Source organism: Tachysurus fulvidraco, chromosome 5, assembly GCF_022655615.1.
Source record: "Tachysurus fulvidraco isolate hzauxx_2018 chromosome 5, HZAU_PFXX_2.0, whole genome shotgun sequence".
NCBI lineage: Eukaryota > Metazoa > Chordata > Actinopteri > Siluriformes > Bagridae > Tachysurus > Tachysurus fulvidraco.
Window position 1 is genome coordinate 1,217,854 of NC_062522.1, and position 20,132 is coordinate 1,237,985.

At 42.7% G+C, this 20,132-nt stretch overlaps 1 protein-coding gene across 2 annotated transcripts; it reads right to left on the reverse strand.

Annotated features, from left to right (window-relative positions):
* Positions 1-79: 79 nt before the first annotated feature.
* Positions 80-16,615, reverse strand: larp4ab (La ribonucleoprotein 4Ab). 2 transcript variants are annotated; one of them, XM_027157309.2, is made up of 16 exons: positions 16,310-16,615; positions 9,987-10,128; positions 9,770-9,868; positions 7,135-7,204; positions 6,789-6,925; positions 6,598-6,701; positions 6,354-6,464; positions 6,076-6,129; positions 5,375-5,578; positions 4,851-4,951; positions 3,855-4,031; positions 3,375-3,423; positions 3,134-3,289; positions 2,896-3,002; positions 2,669-2,795; positions 80-2,526 (listed from the first exon to the last, which is right to left on the reverse strand). In XM_027157309.2, the coding sequence occupies exons 1-16, from the start codon at positions 16,406-16,408 to the stop codon at positions 2,161-2,163; spliced, it is 2,103 nt and encodes a 700-aa protein (XP_027013110.2). In that variant the 5' UTR covers positions 16,409-16,615; the 3' UTR covers positions 80-2,160. The 2 variants fall into 2 exon arrangements, with proteins under 2 accessions (XP_027013110.2, XP_027013111.2); XM_027157310.2 differs by lacking the exon at positions 16,310-16,615 and adding an exon at positions 11,385-11,787.
* Positions 16,616-20,132: the final 3,517 nt, after the last annotated feature.

Below are 20,132 nucleotides of genomic sequence, written 5' to 3' on the forward strand. Positions count from 1 at the left end.
GGAGTTAAACCACACACTGATGCTGAAATAAAATGTGTTGGATGAAGATCTACAGAACGAGAAGAAAACACAACACAAATCAAGTGCAGCTCATATCATTTATTTTCTTTTTTTATGCTTCATCGTTTTAAACATCTCTGTAGATCTTTACAATGTGTTCAGTACACTTTACTCACCGGGTGTTGACTATTAACCTCCCGGGAAAAAACATAACATGGGGGGGGGAACAAGGGGAAAGAAAGAAAAAAAAACCAAACATTTTATTCTAGCAATCCTGCTACTAGAAAACTCTTAAATTCATAAAGACTAAATACCTGAAATCAAAAAACTAAGTGTTTAGATTTACACCACAAACAGCTCATCAGTCCACATTAGTTTCATTAATAAAACAAAAACTTATTCAGTGGCACAACATCTACATCATCCATCACTGAGAGACACACACACACACACACAACATACAAATAAATACAAACACTAGACAAAAACAAATAAAAGAGGCAAAAAGCAGAAGTTTGAGGATGATCGTCTTCAGGAAGTCTGAGCAAAAAACACTTCTGATCACGATTCATCAGTTCAGCATCAAGCACTTAATAACGAGGGTCAGAGGTCACGGGGAATCGAAGTTAAAAGCGTTTCCTGAGATTGTCTCTCTGCTAGTTTAGACTTTGGTCTGAGTTTTGTGCTGTTTAAAGTTCACACAGATGAAACGAATACCCGATCACTTCAGGACTCTCAACACACAGTTTAAACATGTACCATGATGACTAGAGTAAATATAATCAACACAAATCAACTCAATCAGAATCATGGACAAAATGGTTCAGAAATTCATACAAAATCACCACATGAACAATTTCCCTGTAAAACAAACGCACACCTCAATTATTACACACTTTGCACACGTTAAAAACAGGTTTAGACGATCTCACAGGAAATGTTATGAGACATCAGATTATGGAGTTTAACAAAGACGAGCGCAGGATGACATTTAACTACCACAAGCTAGTCACAATATTACCTAGTAATTAATGATGCAACATTAACATCTGTATATATGGATATAAAATTTTATAAAAACAAACAAAAGAAAACCACAGACAACTGACTTCCACACTGATTTAATCTGGGTTTAACTATTTATCTTCAGAAACTCCGTTATCTTTAAGCCCCCGTGCTGAGCGGGCCACACCCACAGGCGTCAGCAGCAGCGCCTGGTTACCGGCACGAGTGATGTTCTCACATGACACTGTGATAAATCCTCACTATACACACACACTTGTAATTTAAGCATTAAATAAAAATATAATCGAAGTGGTTTTAAAACATGACTGTAAACATCGTGATGGAGAACTGAGAGGAGAAATCTAAGTGCTCCGTTTTTTATTCTCCGAGGTCCCTCACACATTCGAGAACTAAAAAATAATTCTCCTGCTTCACACTTCTGTAAATCACTTGGCGAACTTTCTCTAAAACCGTGCTTTATCTTTACTTAAAGATGGACGAGCTTCCAAACGCGTGAACGTCTTACGCAGGAGATTAACACAGTTCCAACACAGACCTCTAATAACAGAAGTTGGTAACGGTAACAAAAGTTAATTGCTGTATTTACTCAGTAATAAACAGAGCAGTTTTTCTCAAATCAACCAAACGATCATTGTTTCCTATTGGTTCATGTTCCATAAGTCAAAATTCACTTAATTAAAACCACAAAGTGAAAGTTTCAGCCAACGGGATCGTGTCCTTATCCACGCGGTGAACCGTATTCACTGTCGATTTTTCCGGCGTCTTCCTTATCGCCATAGCAACAAATCGCAAGTGCTACAACATTTAACGGTGTCGACGTTGGGAGCTCATTTTTAATGAACAGTACATTAAAGAGAAATGCTTTAAAGCTTAGTGTCTCATTATGAGATGTTATAAACCAGTTCCAATCCACGATTGTTAAGTTTTTTTTTTTTTTTGCATGACAGCTCCAAACGTGTCAATTCTTCATGTTCCTTATTTGTCTGCTTGTGATTGGCTCATACTGTGACGCTTTGGCCGCCTGATCGTCCCAGACGTAGTGCAGGTTTATATTTGTATAGATTCTATAGAATTAATCTCTTTACATTATATATTTACATGATGGTGTAAAACATGTAAAATGTCCCGTACGCATCACTTCGGCAATCTGGGTGGGATATTCTGTTCTTTCCCACTGCGTCTGTTGTTGTATCCTGGGTGAGGGGAGGAGCGTCGTCCCTGAGGGGGTCGTCTCTGCTGTTCCCGGAGCTTAAACCCTGCACCCTTCCCGGGGCTCCCGCTTCGGTACTGCTCACGTGGAGGTCTTCCGTCACACACCTTCTCAGCAGGACGACTCGTTGGCGAATCCACTTTGTTCACTCTGAGCTCACGGAGAGGCTGGTTGACGGCGGCCGGAGTTTGGGCGAGGTCTGGAGTGGGGCTCACGCAGGGTGCCGGGGCAGGCAGCGGGTCTTTGCGGGGTTTCTGACACACCTCAGCATAGCTTAGTTTCCGAGGCTCCTGGAATTCAAGACGATAATGTAGAGATTAGGTTAATGAAAATAAGCCACACCCCTTTATTTCTGATCCACTAAACACATTAAGATTTACTGTTTAAAAGGCTATGAGTAGAAACAAAAAAATTGAAGCCAACCAATCAGACCTGTACAGGTGTGCTGGGGAGAGTGGGGTCTGTGGGACTGGGGGTGGAGTCAGACTGAGCAGCAGCAGTGATTGGAGAAAGACTGAGGACCGGTGCGGTGTCTGGGTTCTGCACCTCAACTGCAACACTGAACAAAGACAGAACCAATGAGCTGCAGAAACGGTTTCTATTCACTTGCATATGTCCTATAAATTTGTATCGACAGACAGACACAGACAGACACGCACCTTGAACTGGGCATGTCCTGGGGTGTGGGTGTGGTAGGAACAGGAGAAGATGGGACTTCCTCAACATCTTGAGAATCTTTAATAATTTCCTGTTTACTGCAGTCCACCTGCATTATTATAATAAATCACCATGTTTATTTACCTGTGTTGTGTTCTGGATTGTGATTGGTCAGAAGGTGATAAGTGTTAAGCTGTGTAACGTAGCGAATGATTATTGTAATATGAGACTTGTCCCTACCTTGTCTCTGTTCAGACCCTTCACTACATCAGCCATGCGATTCTCCAGAACGTTCTCTGTGAACGTGACCACACCCCCTGGCAGGGGAGGGAAGTTCGACGCAGCCAGGTCAAATTTGGGAGGTGGGGTTTTGATCTCAGTGGGTGGGAGGGGCCTCTGTAAAAGGAGGGAAAAAAACATTAATAAAAAAATAAATGTAATTAAACAAGTATAAAAATGAGGAAAGGTTCATATGAAGTACCGTTCGCTCTTCTTCTCTCCTGCGCCTCAGGCCACGGTAGCTTCCTCTCCTTAAACACACACACACACTTCATTAAACTGAACTAAAGGCTAAAGGAAGTGTTGTGTGTAACTGTACTGTGTGTGTCTGACCCTCAGATCTCATAATCTTAACGCTCATTGGGACAGAAGAGGGAGAGGCTTAGAGGAGAGAGAGAGAATGAGGGAAGAGAATAGATGAGAAAAGAAAGAAAAAGTCACTCTCCCAACTCCTGGAGTTCCCTCTATGCGCTTTGTTCTCTCATCACCGAGTCAGTCACAATCACATGTACGTTTTCCCCTCAGGACCTTACTAATGGATATGTAAACTGTTCCCAGATCAGCTTTTTTACACATGTTTTCATGACATTATTTTCCCCAGACAACATTTGTTTAACATTCCTGGACATTTATGTTTACATTTGTACTGTGTGTGTGTGTGTGTGTGAGAGAGAGGACTGACCTGTTCCTGCTGCCGCTCGGGTCACAGAGTCCATTCTCGCAGGGGGACGAGGGTGAGTCTGAGGTGCTGAGGTCAGAATTGGGTGCACTGGGAGTCTGTGGGTTCTGTGTGCCGCTTAGACCCGAGAACCCGTCTGTCTGAGGAGCATCAGCACGAGACGACGATTTCACGTGGCTCCTACAAACAAACATAACGAGCAATGTTTACCTAGAGACTTCAAACCAGACAAACGTTTCAGAAAAGGAATCTCATCAGCAGACAGAACAGGACATGTGGCTTTTATCCTACACCGCTGTGCAGCGGCTGACGTCACACTACAGGTTTATAACAAACTCTCCCTACATGCTGCCATTTAACGAGGTCTTACCGACTCGGTGGTAAAACATTTACATCACCACGGCGACCAGAGCAGCACAGTGACAACCAAATAAGAGTCAGGGATTAAACTTTAAGAACAAAAGATCACAATGGTGAAGTCACTCACTAATTCTATTTTATATATTTCTGTAAATGTAAATCTCCATGCACTTGTGTCCTTGAGTAGTTTTTACTCCCTAAACAATATTTTCCAAACATTTATATTGACTCGTTAATTCAGTGAAACACTGTCTACAATGTTAATACACTAATATGGGTTTAAACCTTTTCCCCTACAGCACGATTTTTTCTTGACTCTTTTATTCCCTAAAGTGTTTTGATATCAGAACCTTTCCCTAAAACTCCCACATCTGCACATCAGGATGGTGGAGTACATGTGGAACAGACATGAAGCACCACCTCATGGGTCACCGTGATGTACATGTTAATGTTCCGTACCGTAAACTGGCACTAACCGGTCAGACATAATGTAAAGGAAACAGGATGTCTGAACAGATCTGATTTACTCTCTTTAGACCAGATATGAACTACTGATTATTATTATTATTATTGTTATTATTAAATGACCTGTTTATTAACAGCTACATTGTGTGTAATAACAGTTGGTGAAGTTCGTACCGGTTGCGGTGGAAGTTGCGAGTGGCGCTGACTGGAGACGAGCCGCGCTTGAAACTTCCTGCACCACTGAAACTGTTAAAGGTTCCGTTTGGAAATGGAGCCTGCAGGAGAAACACAGTGACAGGGAATAAGATGAAATAAAGCTCTGAAGTACAGACACCATCATCAGAGCTCATAATCACAACACTCACAGGGACAGAGATGGAGGAGAGACACACACCGACACACACACACACTCGCTCTCTCTCACACACAGACACACACAATCACTCACTCTCACAGACACGCACACAGTCACACTTGTTCACATGTTTGAAAAAGAATTTGTTTGAGTATAGCATGTCATCCTTTTCAATCATTACCAACTCTGTCTTAATTCTATGATGTAATAGTTAGTAAAAAAACAACCAACTAGTTAAACTCATCAGCGTGCAGATAGCTGACTAGCTCGGTTAATGTGGCTCATCTAACCGTTACACCCACCGCAGTTACCATGACAATATCTGGCTCACACATTTCCTCACCAGCGGTGTTTCGAAGTACGGTGTAGGTGACGGGCTCCAGGAGGGAGGGAGGAGGCTGTAGAGTGGATACTGCTGAGGCTGGAACACCTGCTGCAGGTAGAGCGGAGACGAGTACTGAGACTGAGCTCCTCCCGTGTAGACGGCAGAGTCCGCGGCCCTGTAGCCATTCTTAGCAAAGAAGGTGTTTATAGCCTTAATACGAGCCTAAAAAATAAATAAATAAGTGTTATGTAAATATTACACAAGAATTGGCATACTTTTATCTGTGAACACGTCCTGATCCCCCTCAGATCTCATAATCTCACGGTCATTAGGGCAAAACACACTGAACTGAGAGAAAAGAGGGAGAAAGAGAAGAAAATGAGAGAAGTGATGAGAGAGAAGTGGGAGAGGTGAGAAAGAGAGAAAAATCTCTACAGCAGCGGTTCTGGATCCTTCCAAGCGCGATACTGATCATCACTGGGGGAGAGAACAGTGTCTCACACATACACACACACTGTTTATGGAGGTGAAACTCAGGAGACACAGTCGGTTTGTCAAAGCTACAACTGCATGATGAACTTTACACTGGAATTCAGAGCCATTATTAAGAACCGGTTCTGCAGCTGTGTGTGTGTTTGTGTGTGTGTGTGAGAGAGAGAGAGACAGTAAACATCTTAAGGTGACCTTAAAACTGCACACAAGACGAGGGTAAAACTCACCATTATGGGTTTCTCTTGAAAGGTTTTCACTTCTTCCCGTAAATATCTATACGCCTGTGAAGGGAGGAGTTAAACAGACAGATAACAGTTACTGCTCCAGGTGTGTGTCTGACCGTGTGTGTGACCGTAAGTGCGAACGTGTACGAGTGTGTGTGTGTGTACGTACGTACGTGTACGAGTGTGTGTGTGTACGTACGTACACGAGTGTGTGTGTACGTACGTGTATGAGTGTGTCTGTGTGTGAGAGAGAGACTGTGTGTATGTGTCTGTCTGTGTACCTGCTGAGCATCAGTATCAGACTGGAAGGTGATGTACCAGTTGTTATTGTGAGCAAATTCCACACTGATGACCGGAGGACACTTCTCACTCTTAAACAGAGCCTCGACCTCCTGAGAGAAGAAACACACACACGCGCACACACACACACACACACACACAATACATCACACACCTCACGTGATGCGACACCTAAACAAAACATGACCAACACACACCATGCCATTTTGTCCGATATGCCCTCACCTCCACAGGTGTGCTCTCAGGAACCTCTCTCAGGATGATGATACAACGCTTGTGATTGGGCCGGACCTTCTCACCTTTCTCGTCCACCTGGACCATGGGAGATGCTGTGAGGTAAGAGGAACAGAACATGTGAATGGATGTTGTTTTAAACTAAAGGAAATTAAAGTGAGAAGTGAGTCACGTGTCCAAACCTTTCAGCACCTCCACGATCAGGTCCAGGTCAGAGGTCAGAAGTTTAACACCCTCCATGTTAGCGATGGTCCAGATGGGAATGAACTGGTCACTGTCCATCTGAGAGATCAGGTACAGGTCCTTCGACAGGTTCTCTCTACACACATAATCCAACGTGCATTTGTTCTTTACATAAACTGTACAAGTAACATACACACATACTTTTCTTTGAAATCTAAATTCATTAAAATTGTTCTGGAAAAAAAAAAATTTTTTGTTTTACTAGTTAAATATTTCAATAAAAATACTAATAACTAACACACTGCCACTTTAACCCTTCTGTGTGAGAGAGAATGTGACAAATACCGTGAGAAGCAGAACTCCAGCTGTTTCTTAAGGGACTCCCTCAGACTCTCCTCAGACATCTCTTCCTCCACTACACACACAAATGTTACACTTAATGTACATCTGCACTCTGTAAGGGGTGTGCGTGCGCGTGTGAGAGAGAGAGAGGTGTGCGCGTGTGAGAGAGAGAGAGGTGTGCGCGTGTGAGAGAGAGAGAGGTGTGCGCGTGTGAGAGAGAGAGAGGTGTGCGCGTGTGAGAGAGAGAGAGGTGTGCGCGTGTGAGAGAGAGGTGTGCGCGTGTGAGAGAGAGTGTGCGCGTGTGCGAGAGAGAGTGTGCGCGTGTGCGAGAGAGAGTGTGCGCGTGTGCGAGAGAGAGTGTGCGCGTGTGCGAGAGAGAGTGTGCGCGTGTGCGAGAGAGAGTGTGCGCGTGTGCGAGAGAGTGTGCGCGTGTGAGAGAGAGTGTGCGCGTGTGAGAGAGAGGTGTGCGCGTGTGAGAGAGAGGTGTGCGCGTGTGAGAGAGAGGTGTGCGCGTGTGAGAGAGAGGTGTGCGCGTGTGAGAGAGAGGTGTGGCGCGTGTGAGAGAGAGGTGTGCGCGTGTGAGAGAGAGGTGTGCGCGTGTGAGAGAGAGGTGTGCGCATGTGAGAGAGAGGTGTGCGCGGTGAGAGAGAGGTGTGCGCGTGTGAGAGAGAGGTGTGCGCGTGTGAGAGAGAGGTGTGCGCGTGTGAGAGAGAGGTGTGCGCGTGTGAGAGAGAGGTGTGCGCGTGTGAGAGAGAGGTGTGCGCGTGTGAGAGAGAGGTGTGCGCGTGTGAGAGAGAGGTGTGCGCGTGTGAGAGAGAGGTGTGCGCGTGTGAGAGAGAGGTGTGCGCGTGTGAGAGAGAGGTGTGCGCGTGTGAGAGAGAGAGAGAGAGAGAGCGCGTGTGAGAGAGAGAGAGAGAGAGAGCGCGTGTGAGAGAGAGAGAGAGAGAGCGCGTGAGAGAGAGAGAGAGAGAGAGAGGTGTGCGCGTGTGAGAGAGAGAGAGAGAGAGAGGTGTGCGTGTGTGAGAGAGAGAGAGAGAGAGAGGTGTGCGTGTGTGAGAGAGAGAGAGAGAGAGAGGTGTGCGTGTGTGAGAGAGAGAGAGGTGTGCGTGTGTGAGAGAGAGAGAGAGAGAGAGAGAGAGGTGTGCGTGTGTGAGAGAGAGAGAGAGAGAGAGAGGTGTGCGTGTGTGAGAGAGAGAGAGAGAGAGGTGTGCGTGTGTGAGAGAGAGAGAGAGAGAGAGAGGTGTGCGTGTGTGAGAGAGAGAGAGAGAGAGGTGTGCGTGTGTGAGAGAGAGAGAGGTGTGCGCGTGTGAGAGAGAGAGAGAGAGGTGTGCGCGTGTGAGAGAGAGAGAGAGAGGGGTGTGCGCGTGTGAGAGAGAGAGAGAGAGGGGTGTGCGCGTGTGAGAGAGAGAGAGAGAGGTGTGCGCGTGTGAGAGAGAGAGAGAGAGGGGTGTGCGCGTGTGAGAGAGAGAGAGAGAGGTGTGCGCGTGAGAGAGAGAGAGAGAGGGGTGTGCGTGTGTGAGAGAGAGAGAGAGAGAGGTGTGCGTGTGTGAGAGAGAGAGAGAGAGGGGTGTGCGTGTGTGAGAGAAAGGTGTGCATGCATGTGTGAGCAGTGAGAGCGGTGCGATTGTGTGTGTAAGATGTGTATGATTGTGTGTGAGTGGTGTATGATTTTGTGTGCGTGTGTAAGATGTGTGCGAGAGCAGTGAGAGGTGTATTATTGTGTGTGCGTGTAAGATGTGTGTGTGTGAGCAGTGAGAGGTGTATTATTGTGTGTGCGTGTAAGATGTGTGTGTGTGAGCAGTGAGAGGTGTATTATTGTGTGTGCGTGTGTGTGTAAGATGTGTGTGTGTGAGCAGTGAGAGGTGTATTATTGTGTGTGCGTGTGTGTGTGTAAGATGTGTGTGTGTGAGCAGTGAGAGGTGTATTATTGTGTGTGCGTGTGTGTGTGTAAGATGTGTGTGTGTGAGCAGTGAGAGGTGTATTATTGTGTGTGCGTGTGTGTGTAAGATGTGTGTGTGTGAGCAGTGAGAGGTGTATTATTGTGTGTGCGTGTGTGTGTAAGATGTGTGTGTGTGAGCAGTGAGAGGTGTATTATTGTGTGTGCGTGTGTGTGTAAGATGTGTGTGTGTGAGCAGTGAGAGGTGTATTATTGTGTGTGCGTGTGTGTGTAAGATGTGTGTGTGTGAGCAGTGAGAGGTGTATTATTGTGTGTGCGTGTGTGTGTAAGATGTGTGTGTGTGAGCAGTGAGAGGTGTATTATTGTGTGTGCGTGTGTGTGTAAGATGTGTGTGTGTGAGCAGTGAGAGGTGTATTATTGTGTGTGCGTGTGTGTGTAAGATGTGTGTGTGTGAGCAGTGAGAGGTGTATTATTGTGTGTGCGTGTGTGTGTAAGATGTGTGTGTGTGAGCAGTGAGAGGTGTATTATTGTGTGTGCGTGTGTGTGTAAGATGCGTGTGTGTGAGCAGTGAGAGGTGTATTATTGTGTGTGCGTGTGTGTGTAAGATGCGTGTGTGTGAGCAGTGAGAGGTGTATTATTGTGTGTGCGTGTAAGATGCGTGTGTGTGAGCAGTGAGAGGTGTATTATTGTGTGTGCGTGTGTGTGTGTGAGCAGTGAGAGGCGTGTGTGTTGAACACTGACCCGGTTCATATGTGCTGTACTCTGGTTCTATAGAGTTCAGCAGGTCAGCTTCCACATGAAGCTCAGAGTCTCCGTACACAGCAGTGTAATCTTTACCTCCTGTAAAATAAACACAGCAGTGTTTCATCTACACCCTGCCTTTTTATTTTTATATAAATATATTATCAGCTGATGATTTCACATTTATACACTTAAGTAAGGTGTTAATGTGTGTTACCCTCCGGGGGGTCAGAGGGGGTGAAGTCTTCCTGAGCCCAACCTAGAGCCCCCGTTGCCTCCTCGCCATTCTGGGGGAAGGTTGCTGACGCTTCCTGCCACACTTTGGCGTTAGGATTCAGACTTGTTCCCTTTGTGGTTACCTTAAACACATACACACACACACACACACACAATGTAACACTATGTTGTCATCTTAGCCAATCATAGCCCAGTGTAACAGACACGTGACCTCTTCTGTACACGTTGGGTTTAGACATTGATACCATGTACGTGTAGACACACACACACACACACACAGTTTAAAATAGGACCCAACACTGTTAATCTGATTAACCTTGAGCACAAACGCATGTGTACGTGTGCACGAGAGAGACGTGCGTGTCCTCATGGTCACCTTTACTTTATCAATAAAATCCAAATATTTTAATCATAAATTCTTCCTGTAAAAATTGTAAAAAATCTCTATTTTATGATTTTTAAGGAATAATTTTACTGTTTATTCATCAGGACTCCTAAAAGTGACCTTGAGTTTATTGAAGGACTTAAATTATTATTATAATTCTAAAATGGTGTGTGTACAGTGTGTGCGCGTGTGTACACAGTGTGTGTGAATACAGTGTGTGTGTGTATACAGTGTGTGTACAGCGTGTGTGTATACAGTGTGTGTACAGTGTGTGTGTATACAGTGTGTGTGTGTGTATACAGTGTGTGTACAGTGTGTGTGTGTATACAGTGTGTGTACAGTGTGTGTGAATACAGTGTGTGTGTGTGTGTGTGTGTGTATACAGTGTGTGTACAGTGTGTGTGTGTGTGTGTATACAGTGTGTGTTACCACAGAGACTTGAGCACAACCTTCATCAGGTCACATTCTGACACCACAATCAGAAAATAATTAATGATAAAAACTGATAATTAACTGTATGTTAGTTTACAGTGTTAATGATAAATGCACTTTTCCCTTGAGTTTTTATACAGAAACTTTTCAGCTATAAATCACTAATTTATAACCAAGTAAAATAATCTGAAATTACTCGGATTGGATCTAATTTATCTTTCTGACACGCGCACCGCGCTCGTGCCATGCTGTTCCACAGAGTTAGCCTCGTTAGCTTCACCTCACACACACAACGCACGCGCACACCGCGCTCGTGCCATGCTGTTCCTCAGAGTTAGCCTCGTTAGCTTCACCTCAGTCACGTGGCCGGTTTTAATTCTGCACATTTAATAAACGCTTAAAATCGCCGGATTTAAAACTTTCACACTCATTCTGTAGATAAAGTTGCAGTGTAGATGATTTGAGATACTTTAGCTGTTTTTATATGAAGATTATTTCCTTATTTATTAATTTTTGAGTTTAAATGTAAGGTCGCGGCCTCGAGACTAAACCCAAACTCACCTCCACAAACAGCAGCATGATGCGTTACTTTATTGTCCCCGGTCACAAAGCTCCTGCTCAGTTTCCCCGACAGAGATATAAATCCAGATTTAACGCGTTTATTGCTTAAAATGAAAAGAAGGTAAATTTAAAGCAGCGCACAGGGATAAAGTTCAGCACCGGGAGTCCTCACGCGCACACACAGGCCAAGTACCGGTGTGGTGGTTGCGCGCCTCTGATTGGACAGCGCGCGCGCGCCAATCAGCACTCAGCTCACAGGCTTACGCCCCTCCTTCTTATTGACGATAAGCGCTGAGAGGAGGCTACGTCACGCAAAAGACGCGTTCCGATTGGCCGTCAGCCATGTCCGATGATTTATCCGGAAACGAGTCTAAGCACGTTGTGAGAAAGGAAACGAATCCGGTTTTTACACACACACACACACACACACACACACACACACACACACACACACACACACACACACACACACACACACACACAGCTGTGGTGATGTCACAATAAAAGTGACTTGACTTGATATTGTTTTATGCACCAAAATAAGAAAAATAAATCCATACATAAATAAATAACTATTCTTGTTATTATAATTTTTATTAGTTATTACATTATGGTTTCCTTCATAGGAAACTGAAATGTTATATTCTTATTGTATCCACAGAAACACTGTGTGTGTGTGTGTGTGTGTGTGTGTGTGTGTGTGTGTGTGTGCGCGCGCGCGCGCGCCTTTTTACCCCCGGTCACTTCGTGTGTTGTCTCTGATCCGATAGCTATCTGATTTTTAAAACTGTTCCATTTACATCAGGCCACATAAACTTGTCGGATATCAATCTGATCTTTCTGCTCCCGCCCAATATGCAAATATATTTTACCTCATTTCCGGGGTAATTGAAATGGAACACACTTTGGTGTATGCGGCTGCTACAAAAAAACAGCGTTTACTGTTTGCTGCATTTTCGCTGGCAGCAGCAGCAGCGCGTTTTAAGCCCCAACGAGACGCCTGGGTGTAAGATCGGAGCAGCGCTGGTGGGAAAACATGTTTGTTTCTGGCGCGATGCACGACTCGTGTGTCACCTGTGAGTGACGTACTTCCGTTTGGGAGGAGTATAGCGCTGACGCATGTGGCTTAAACAACCACATGCATTTATATGGAATAAAAACACTGTCAGTAATAATCGTACGTAATTCAAAGCATTTGTGTGTAAATTTTAATTTTGCGGAGTTGGATCCCAAAACCTGCGGCCACGACAGTTTACAGATACGAGATTTTGTGTGTTTGTTCGTTCAAATACAACTCCAAAATGTACGACTATGACAGTTTACAGACACAACGCTTGTTTTCACAACACCTCTTTTTCACACACGAAAACGGTCTGCGAAACAACTGTCAAAAATACGTCATCACGTTCACAGGCATTACTATCCGAGGGAAGATGAATCGATTCCACGAAGTGCGCATGCGCCCCGCCCTCTTTTAAACCACTGGCGCCGAAATGGCGGATCAGCAGCCAAGCGCTCACTCATCATCAGTGTTGTGAAGTATACTATAAACTATAAAGTAGTAGAAAGCAATACTTGTAAAATGTCAGTGATTTTCAGTAGGTATAAGACCAGGGGCAGTTCTAGGGTTTCATCTTTAGGGGTTTTATCCCTCAGTGAGAATTTAAAACAAGAAGAGTTTTATATTATATATTATATGACTACATAGTAAGCCAAAAGTTATGGTATTATTAAATGGTAAAAGTGGACACCAAAATGTTATGCATGATGTAATGATGTCAGTCTTGTATCAGATCAGTTCATGTATGTGTGTATTCTCTACAAACAGTGTGTCCGATGAATGACGTCATTAATAAACTAATATTCACAAAGACCAAATCAATAAATGTTATTTTTATTTAGTATTGAATTGATTGTTTGCATTAATATTGTGTTTGTGCTACAACTCTGGTAATAAGAATAGTGACATTTCACTGCTTTTGGTTGCCCCCGTTATAGATAAACGCCCCCAGCTCTGACTGCGCGTGCACGCTGCGCGTACCTGTGCTTCTCCGTACAGCGTGCGGAGCGTAATACAATCTAGGAGCAGTGATACACCAAACCTCCCTTATTACAGTCACACACATTTCTGCTGACTTTATTTTGTAGTAACGAGTAACGAAGATGTTTAGTGGGAATATAGCGGAGTAAAAGTTTACATTTTATCTGAAATGTTTATATGAAAGTTGTCATAAATTTAAATAGTGAAGTAAAGTACAGATACGTGACATTTCTACTTAAGTACAGTAACGAAGTGTTTATACTCCGTTACATTACAACACTGCTCGTCGTCTCAGGTAAGTTGGTTTTTCCTTCCAAATTCGGACATGTTTAAGGGTTAGTTATCACTAATAACAGAGAGGAGTAATATTACAGAGATAGCTTAACTATAGTAAGTAAGATTAGCTCTCAGAGTAAGGTTACATTAGGTGCTTAAAGAATACAGCTGTTTAGGAGGTCATCACTGCAGTCTGTAGCGTGATGGCCTACATAAAAGAATTAGCAATTTTAAGTGTTAACTTACTAACAGCTGTGTACATGCACTGGAATACACAGGTCATGTAATATAAGTGTTCACTGCTTAAGTGTTAAAGTCATATTTTATTGTTTATCAGGTTCCATTAGGTGACATCTTGCACTCAGGCCAGAATCTGGTGTCAATGTTGACCGACACCTTAAGTGTTAGACATCAGAAAATGGGGAACCAGTCCAATATCAGTGGGCAGTCAGGACAAGTAAGAAGGTCCAAGTCAAATGGGCAGTCAGTGCAGCAGGAAATGGCTAGGTGTGAGGGGTGTGTGTGTGTGTGTGTGTGAGGTGTGTGTGTGTGTGTGTGTGTCTTTTATGTAGGCCTATCTCATCACGCTACAGACTGCAGTGATGATCTCCTAAACAGCTGTATTCTTTAAGCACCTAATGTAACCTTACTCTGAGAGCTAATCTTACTTACTATAGTTAAGCTATCTCTGTAATATTACTCCTCTCTGTTATTAGTGATAACTAACCCTTAAACATGTCCGAATTTGGAAGGAAAAACCAACGTACCTGAGTCGATGAGTGAGCGCTTGGCTGCTGATCCGCCATTTTGGCGCCGGTGGTATAAAAGAGGGCGGGGCGCATGCGCACTTCGTGGAATCGATTCATCTTCCCTCGGATAGTAATGCCTGTGAACGTGATGACGTATTTTTGACAGTTGTTTCGCAGACCGTTTTCGTGTGTGAAAAAGAGGTGTTTGTGAAAACAAGCGTTGTGTGTAAACTGTCATAGTCGTACATTTTGGAGTTGTATTTGAACAAATACACAAAATCTCGTATCTGTAAACTGTCGTGGCCGTAAATTTTGTGATCCGACTAAAATTTACACACAAATGCTTTGAATTACGTACAATTATTATTGACAGTGTTTTTATTCCATACATTTACACCTGTCCAGTTTCATCTGAAACGCGTCCCAGACCACCTCCTGAAGGGGTTTGTACCATCGGATTTATATCTGTCTCCAAAACGTTTCAGAGGGCATTTAGTCCTGGTCTTTTTACCATCCCGAAGATATCATATCACAAAATGCAGGAAGTGACCAGGTGTAAAAAACCTCTGTGTGTGTGTGTGTGTGTGTGTGTGTGTGTGTGTGTGTGTGTTTGAGTTTGACAATGACAATGACCATTTATTTATATAGCACAATTAATAACAACTTCCGTCGACCAATGTGCTTTCCATTAGGTCATTAAAAACAGAAAAACACACAACAAACAAAAAAAAAATTTTACATATTAAATCCACTGTCTGGGGCTGTGTGTCAGCCAATCACCTATCATCATTACTCCCTACAGCCAATCACCTTTCACTACTCCCTAGAGCCAATCATATTTACATTTACATTTACAGCATGTGACAGACGCCCTTATCCAGAGCGACGTACATAAGTGCTTAAATCTCTAACATTGAATACATTAATGCTGGTTCAGCAATCACCTATCATCATTACTCCCTACAGCCAATCACCTATCATCATTACTCCCTACAGCCAATCACCTATCATCATTACTCCCTACAGCCAATCACCTATCATCATTACTCCCTACAGCCAATCACCTATCATCATTACTCCCTACAGCCAATCACCTATCATCATTACTCCCTACAGCCAATCACCTATCATCATTACTCCCTACAGCCAATCACCTATCATCATTACTCCCTACAGCCAATCACCTATCATCATTACTCCCTACAGCCAATCACCTATCATCATTACTCCCTACAGCCAATCACCTATCATCATTACTCCCTACAGCCAATCACCTATCATCATTACTCCCTACAGCCAATCACCTATCTTCATCATTCCCTACAGCCAATCACCTATCTTCACCATTCCCTACAGCCAATCACCTATCTTCACCATTCCCTACAGCCAATCACCTATAATCAAAACTTTCTTCATAGTGATATTTACAGCAATAAAACCCTTGTATTGTAAGAGATAACGAAAAGTACATTTAACATTAAATGTAACTATAAACAGACAAAGGCTTGTGGTATTAAATAATTAATAATTCAAAAACTGAACTGTTAGCAAATATCTGAGGTATAAGAGGAATAAAATAAAAGACGTGTTGATTGTTGTACTCTGATTGTTGATTGTTGTACTCTGATTGTTGATTGTGTTGATTGTTGTACTCTGACAGTATATCCCAAATTGTTTGATTTATTACACATTTACAAAGTACAATATGCAAAGTTTCAGCTTGTTATGCACTTTCCCCTGTAGATATGTGTGTGATCTCCCACAGCGATTGTGTAAAGTTATCGGACAAAAGCAGTTATTGGTGTTATCAGTACTGAGGGTGGTGTATGAGCTCCGTGGGTCTGTCCCCATGGACTCACCATGATCTCCTCCTGTTCCTCCGTCTCCACGTTTCGTTTGGATGCTGACTGGGACCGGATCTTCTGCTCCTGGGCCTCAGCGACACTCCCTGAAATCATCAGCCGGCTTTAGTGCTCTGTGCCCGTCGTGTCTCCTCCTTCTGTGCCGCAGAGTCTCTTCTCAAATTACACACACACAGCGAACTGAGGAGAGAACCGAAACCACCCGAACCGTGAGTGCTGAACCGACTTCTCCCTGCGCTGCGCTGCTGTTTCTCCATCCAGCCTCCAGCTCTAAGAGGAACACTTGTTCCACCAGCGTCCCGACACACGCAGCGCCCCCTGCGCATGCGCACAGTGCTCCTGACAACACCATGCAACATGCCGCATAGCAACCGGCTCGCGCGCGCTCTCTGCTGTGGTCATGACACAGACAACACAATCCTAACCTGGGTTATTATAAACATACACAATCCTAACCTGGGTTATTATAAACATACACAATCCTAACCTGGGTTATTATAAACATACACAATCCTAACCTGGGTTATTATAAACATACATAATCCTAACCTGGGTTATTATAAACATACATAATCCTAACCTGGGTTATTATAAACATACACAATCCTAACCTGGGTTATTATAAACATACACAATCCTAACCTAACCTGGGTTATTATAAACATACACAATCCTAACCTGGGTTATTATAAACATACATAATCCTAACCTGGGTTATTATAAACATACATAATCCTAACCTGGGTTATTATGAACATACACAATCCTAACCATGGGCGTCGGAACCATTATATTTGCTTTTTATTTGCTTCCTATACGTACGTGTGTGTGTGTGTGTGTGTGTGTGTGTGTGTGTGTGTGTGAAAAGTGAAAATGAAATTGAAAGTCAGCAGCATAAACCAGACAAACCAGTTAGACCAGTGTCAGTAAGAGTGAAAGTCAGCAGCTCCATTTTGTGTGGAGTGAAAACTAAAAGATTTGAGGAGTAAAAACACAGTGAGTATCTAAAGCTCTAATATATAAACACACTGAAGTGACACTAGATACAGAAGAGTTTTGTGGGTTTGTACTGAAGCTTTAATGTACACAGGTTGTTTTATAACTTGATAGCGTGACTATTTCCTGTAAGTGAACTCTGTGCTGATTCAGGGTTTAATTTAACACACCGATGTTGGAGTGAAGTAAACGTGTGTCCTGCTGTAATCTGGAGAAGGAGACATGACCTCCAACATGAGTGTGTCTGGGAAACAGGACTTAAAGAAAGACGAGAGGTGACTTACTTTTACATTCACCAGTAATAAATACACACCGTCTCATGGGAACACATCTGTATCTCTAAACACTCGCTAGTTAACACAGGAACTCAACTTGGCTTTAAGGTGTTTAATAGCAGTGAATATATCACTGATCTGATCTAAGAACAGTTTAGACAAATCATTCACTGAGAGAAGAGTAAAAAGGACGGTGTAATGTGGAGCATAAGAGCAGCATAGCTTTGTGTCAGTGAACTCTACAGGCTTTAAGACCCAGCTGAGTCAGTTAGCTGTGATTGGGACTCCTGATATCAGTGTAATTCCTGATTTATGAGGCCTGTCTCCTGTTTGAATAAGTGTACAGACTGGATCTGAATTAAAAAGATGGAATTATTGGTGTTTAATGATGAACACATTGTGTAACAGTGCTGAGACAGCAGAGTATTAATTATTGCTGATATTTCTGTTCTAGAATGATGGAGGGAAAGAGATCAGACTCACCAGAACCCAGCTGTGTGTCCATGAAGAGTGACCGGTCAATGGATCATCCACTTTTCTTCAGAGACAGTTCTACTGATGTGAGGTCAGTATAGTGAGGTGTTTTACAGCAGTGTTGAACCTGGTCAAACTCACTCGTCTCATTATGAAGCCCTTCATGAGCTTTATCAGGTGTTGAAGCAGTAAAACACTAAACTGTGCAGCGCTGCAGCTCTCGGACTGGCAGTGAGGAAAAGTGCTTTAAGAGTTCAGTTCAGTCTGCAGTCCCTGAGCTGGAGGGTCTGTGGTGCTACAGAAGAACATTTACACCTGGGACATTAATGACAATACAAAGATTTTATTCATTTATTCAAACATTTGTTTCTAAACATGTTGGTGTCAGTTAGGAAATCCTGAAATCAGTGTATTGTGTTAAGAGGATAGTGTTAAATATCTGTGTGTGTATTTATTAGTGTGTGATTTGTGCAGCTATGAATACATATAGTCCATATTACATGATGGGTTTTGTTTGTTCACAGACCACAAAAATCAAACATCAGGAGAAAACAGCTGGACTCTATCTTCAAGGTGTGTGTGTTGTGTTCAAAGTGTGTAATGTGTGTGTTTTGTTTAAAGTGTGTAATGTGTGTGTTGTGTTTAAAGTGTGTAATGTGTGTGTTGTGTTTAAAGTGTGTAATGTGTGTTGTGTTTAAAGTGTGTAATGTGTGTTGTGTTTAAAGTGTGTAATGTGTGTGTTGTGTTTAAAGTGTGTAATGTGTGTTGTGTTTAAAGTGTGTAATGTGTGTGTTGTGTTTAAAGTGTGTAATGTGTGTGTTGTGTTTAAAGTGTGTAATGTGTGTTGTGTTTAAAGTGTGTAATGTGTAATGGCTTTGCCATTTCAGTAGAACAGGATACATCACTGAGACAAACTTATCAAACATCATAAAAAATAATCAACTAATTAAAAATACCTAAACTTCCTATAACATGATGTAACAGTGCTGATTTTACCTTCTAACTGATTTATCTACATTTATTAACAATGAAGACTGGATTGTGTTCTGATTTTAGTAATACATCTAAACAAACCAACAAGTTCATCTAATAAACACAAATAAATTAACAAGCTTATTGGACTAGATATATTTATAAACGTATTATTTATAACGATTATTAAATCACAAACAAATACACAAATGAATGAATGAATGAATGCAGATCTAATTGATTGTGAGACGTCACACCACACACTGTACCTGTGTGACTTATTTATAATGTACTTATTTTTATGCAGACTCTAAGAAGGAGCAGGTTTTCATGTTGTATACTGTGTCTTATTGACATTACATTACCTCATATAACTGCTGCTATAATACTAATGTGTTCATTACAGTATTTCTGCACACGTAATATTGGGTGGACAAACAGTATTTACACTGTAGGTCACTGCTGCTTTTGTGTAATGTAACGTCTTGTATTGTTTGTCCTGTCTGTCTTTTGTCCTAACTGTCTTTTGTCTTAACTGTCTTTTGTCTTAACTGTCTTTTGTACTGCACTGTTATTTTCTTTCTTTCTTTCTTTCTTTCTTTCTTTCTTTCTTTCTTTCTTTCTTTCTTTCTTTCTTTAACCAGGTGAGTCAATTGAGAACCACTTCTCATTTACAATCACAACCTGTCCACTTTTGTCCTGCACTGTCTTTTATCCTGCACTGTCTTCTTGTCTTTTGTCTCACACTGTCTTCTTGTCTTGTGTCTCACACTGTCTTCTTGTCTTGTGTCCCACACTGTGTGCACCAGGTTGTACAGATACACTTTATGTGACTAGGACTAATTCTCGTCTTGCTGCATTCTGTAGATGTTTCAGTATTAATGTCACTCAGACTCTGGATCAGTTCGTTACAGAGAGTGAGACGAGCCCCAGATGTTGATGTGTGAGTATAGTATAGAGTGAAGTTGTACCACACTCCTGATGTCTGATTTGAGGTTAAATGTTGTGTTAAAATGTTAGTCTCCTGGCGCCTGTTTCAGAAAGGAGGTTAAGTGAAAACTCTGAGTATGTTCACCCTGAAATGAGGGAAATTGGGTTTTCCA

Excerpts from the sequence above, each read along its gene's own strand:
- larp4ab (XM_027157309.2), bottom strand. The coding sequence starts at position 16,408 with ATGATTTCAGGGAGTGTCGCTGAGGCCCAGGAGCAGAAGATCCGGTCC. Across the intron at positions 3,424-3,854 it reads CCGAGCGGCAGCAGGAACAG|GAGAGGAAGCTACCGTGGCC; the intron begins GTCAGTCCTCTC and ends TGTGTGTTTAAG. Across the intron at positions 3,003-3,133 it reads AGGGTCTGAACAGAGACAAG|GTGGACTGCAGTAAACAGGA; the intron begins GTAGGGACAAGT and ends ATAATAATGCAG.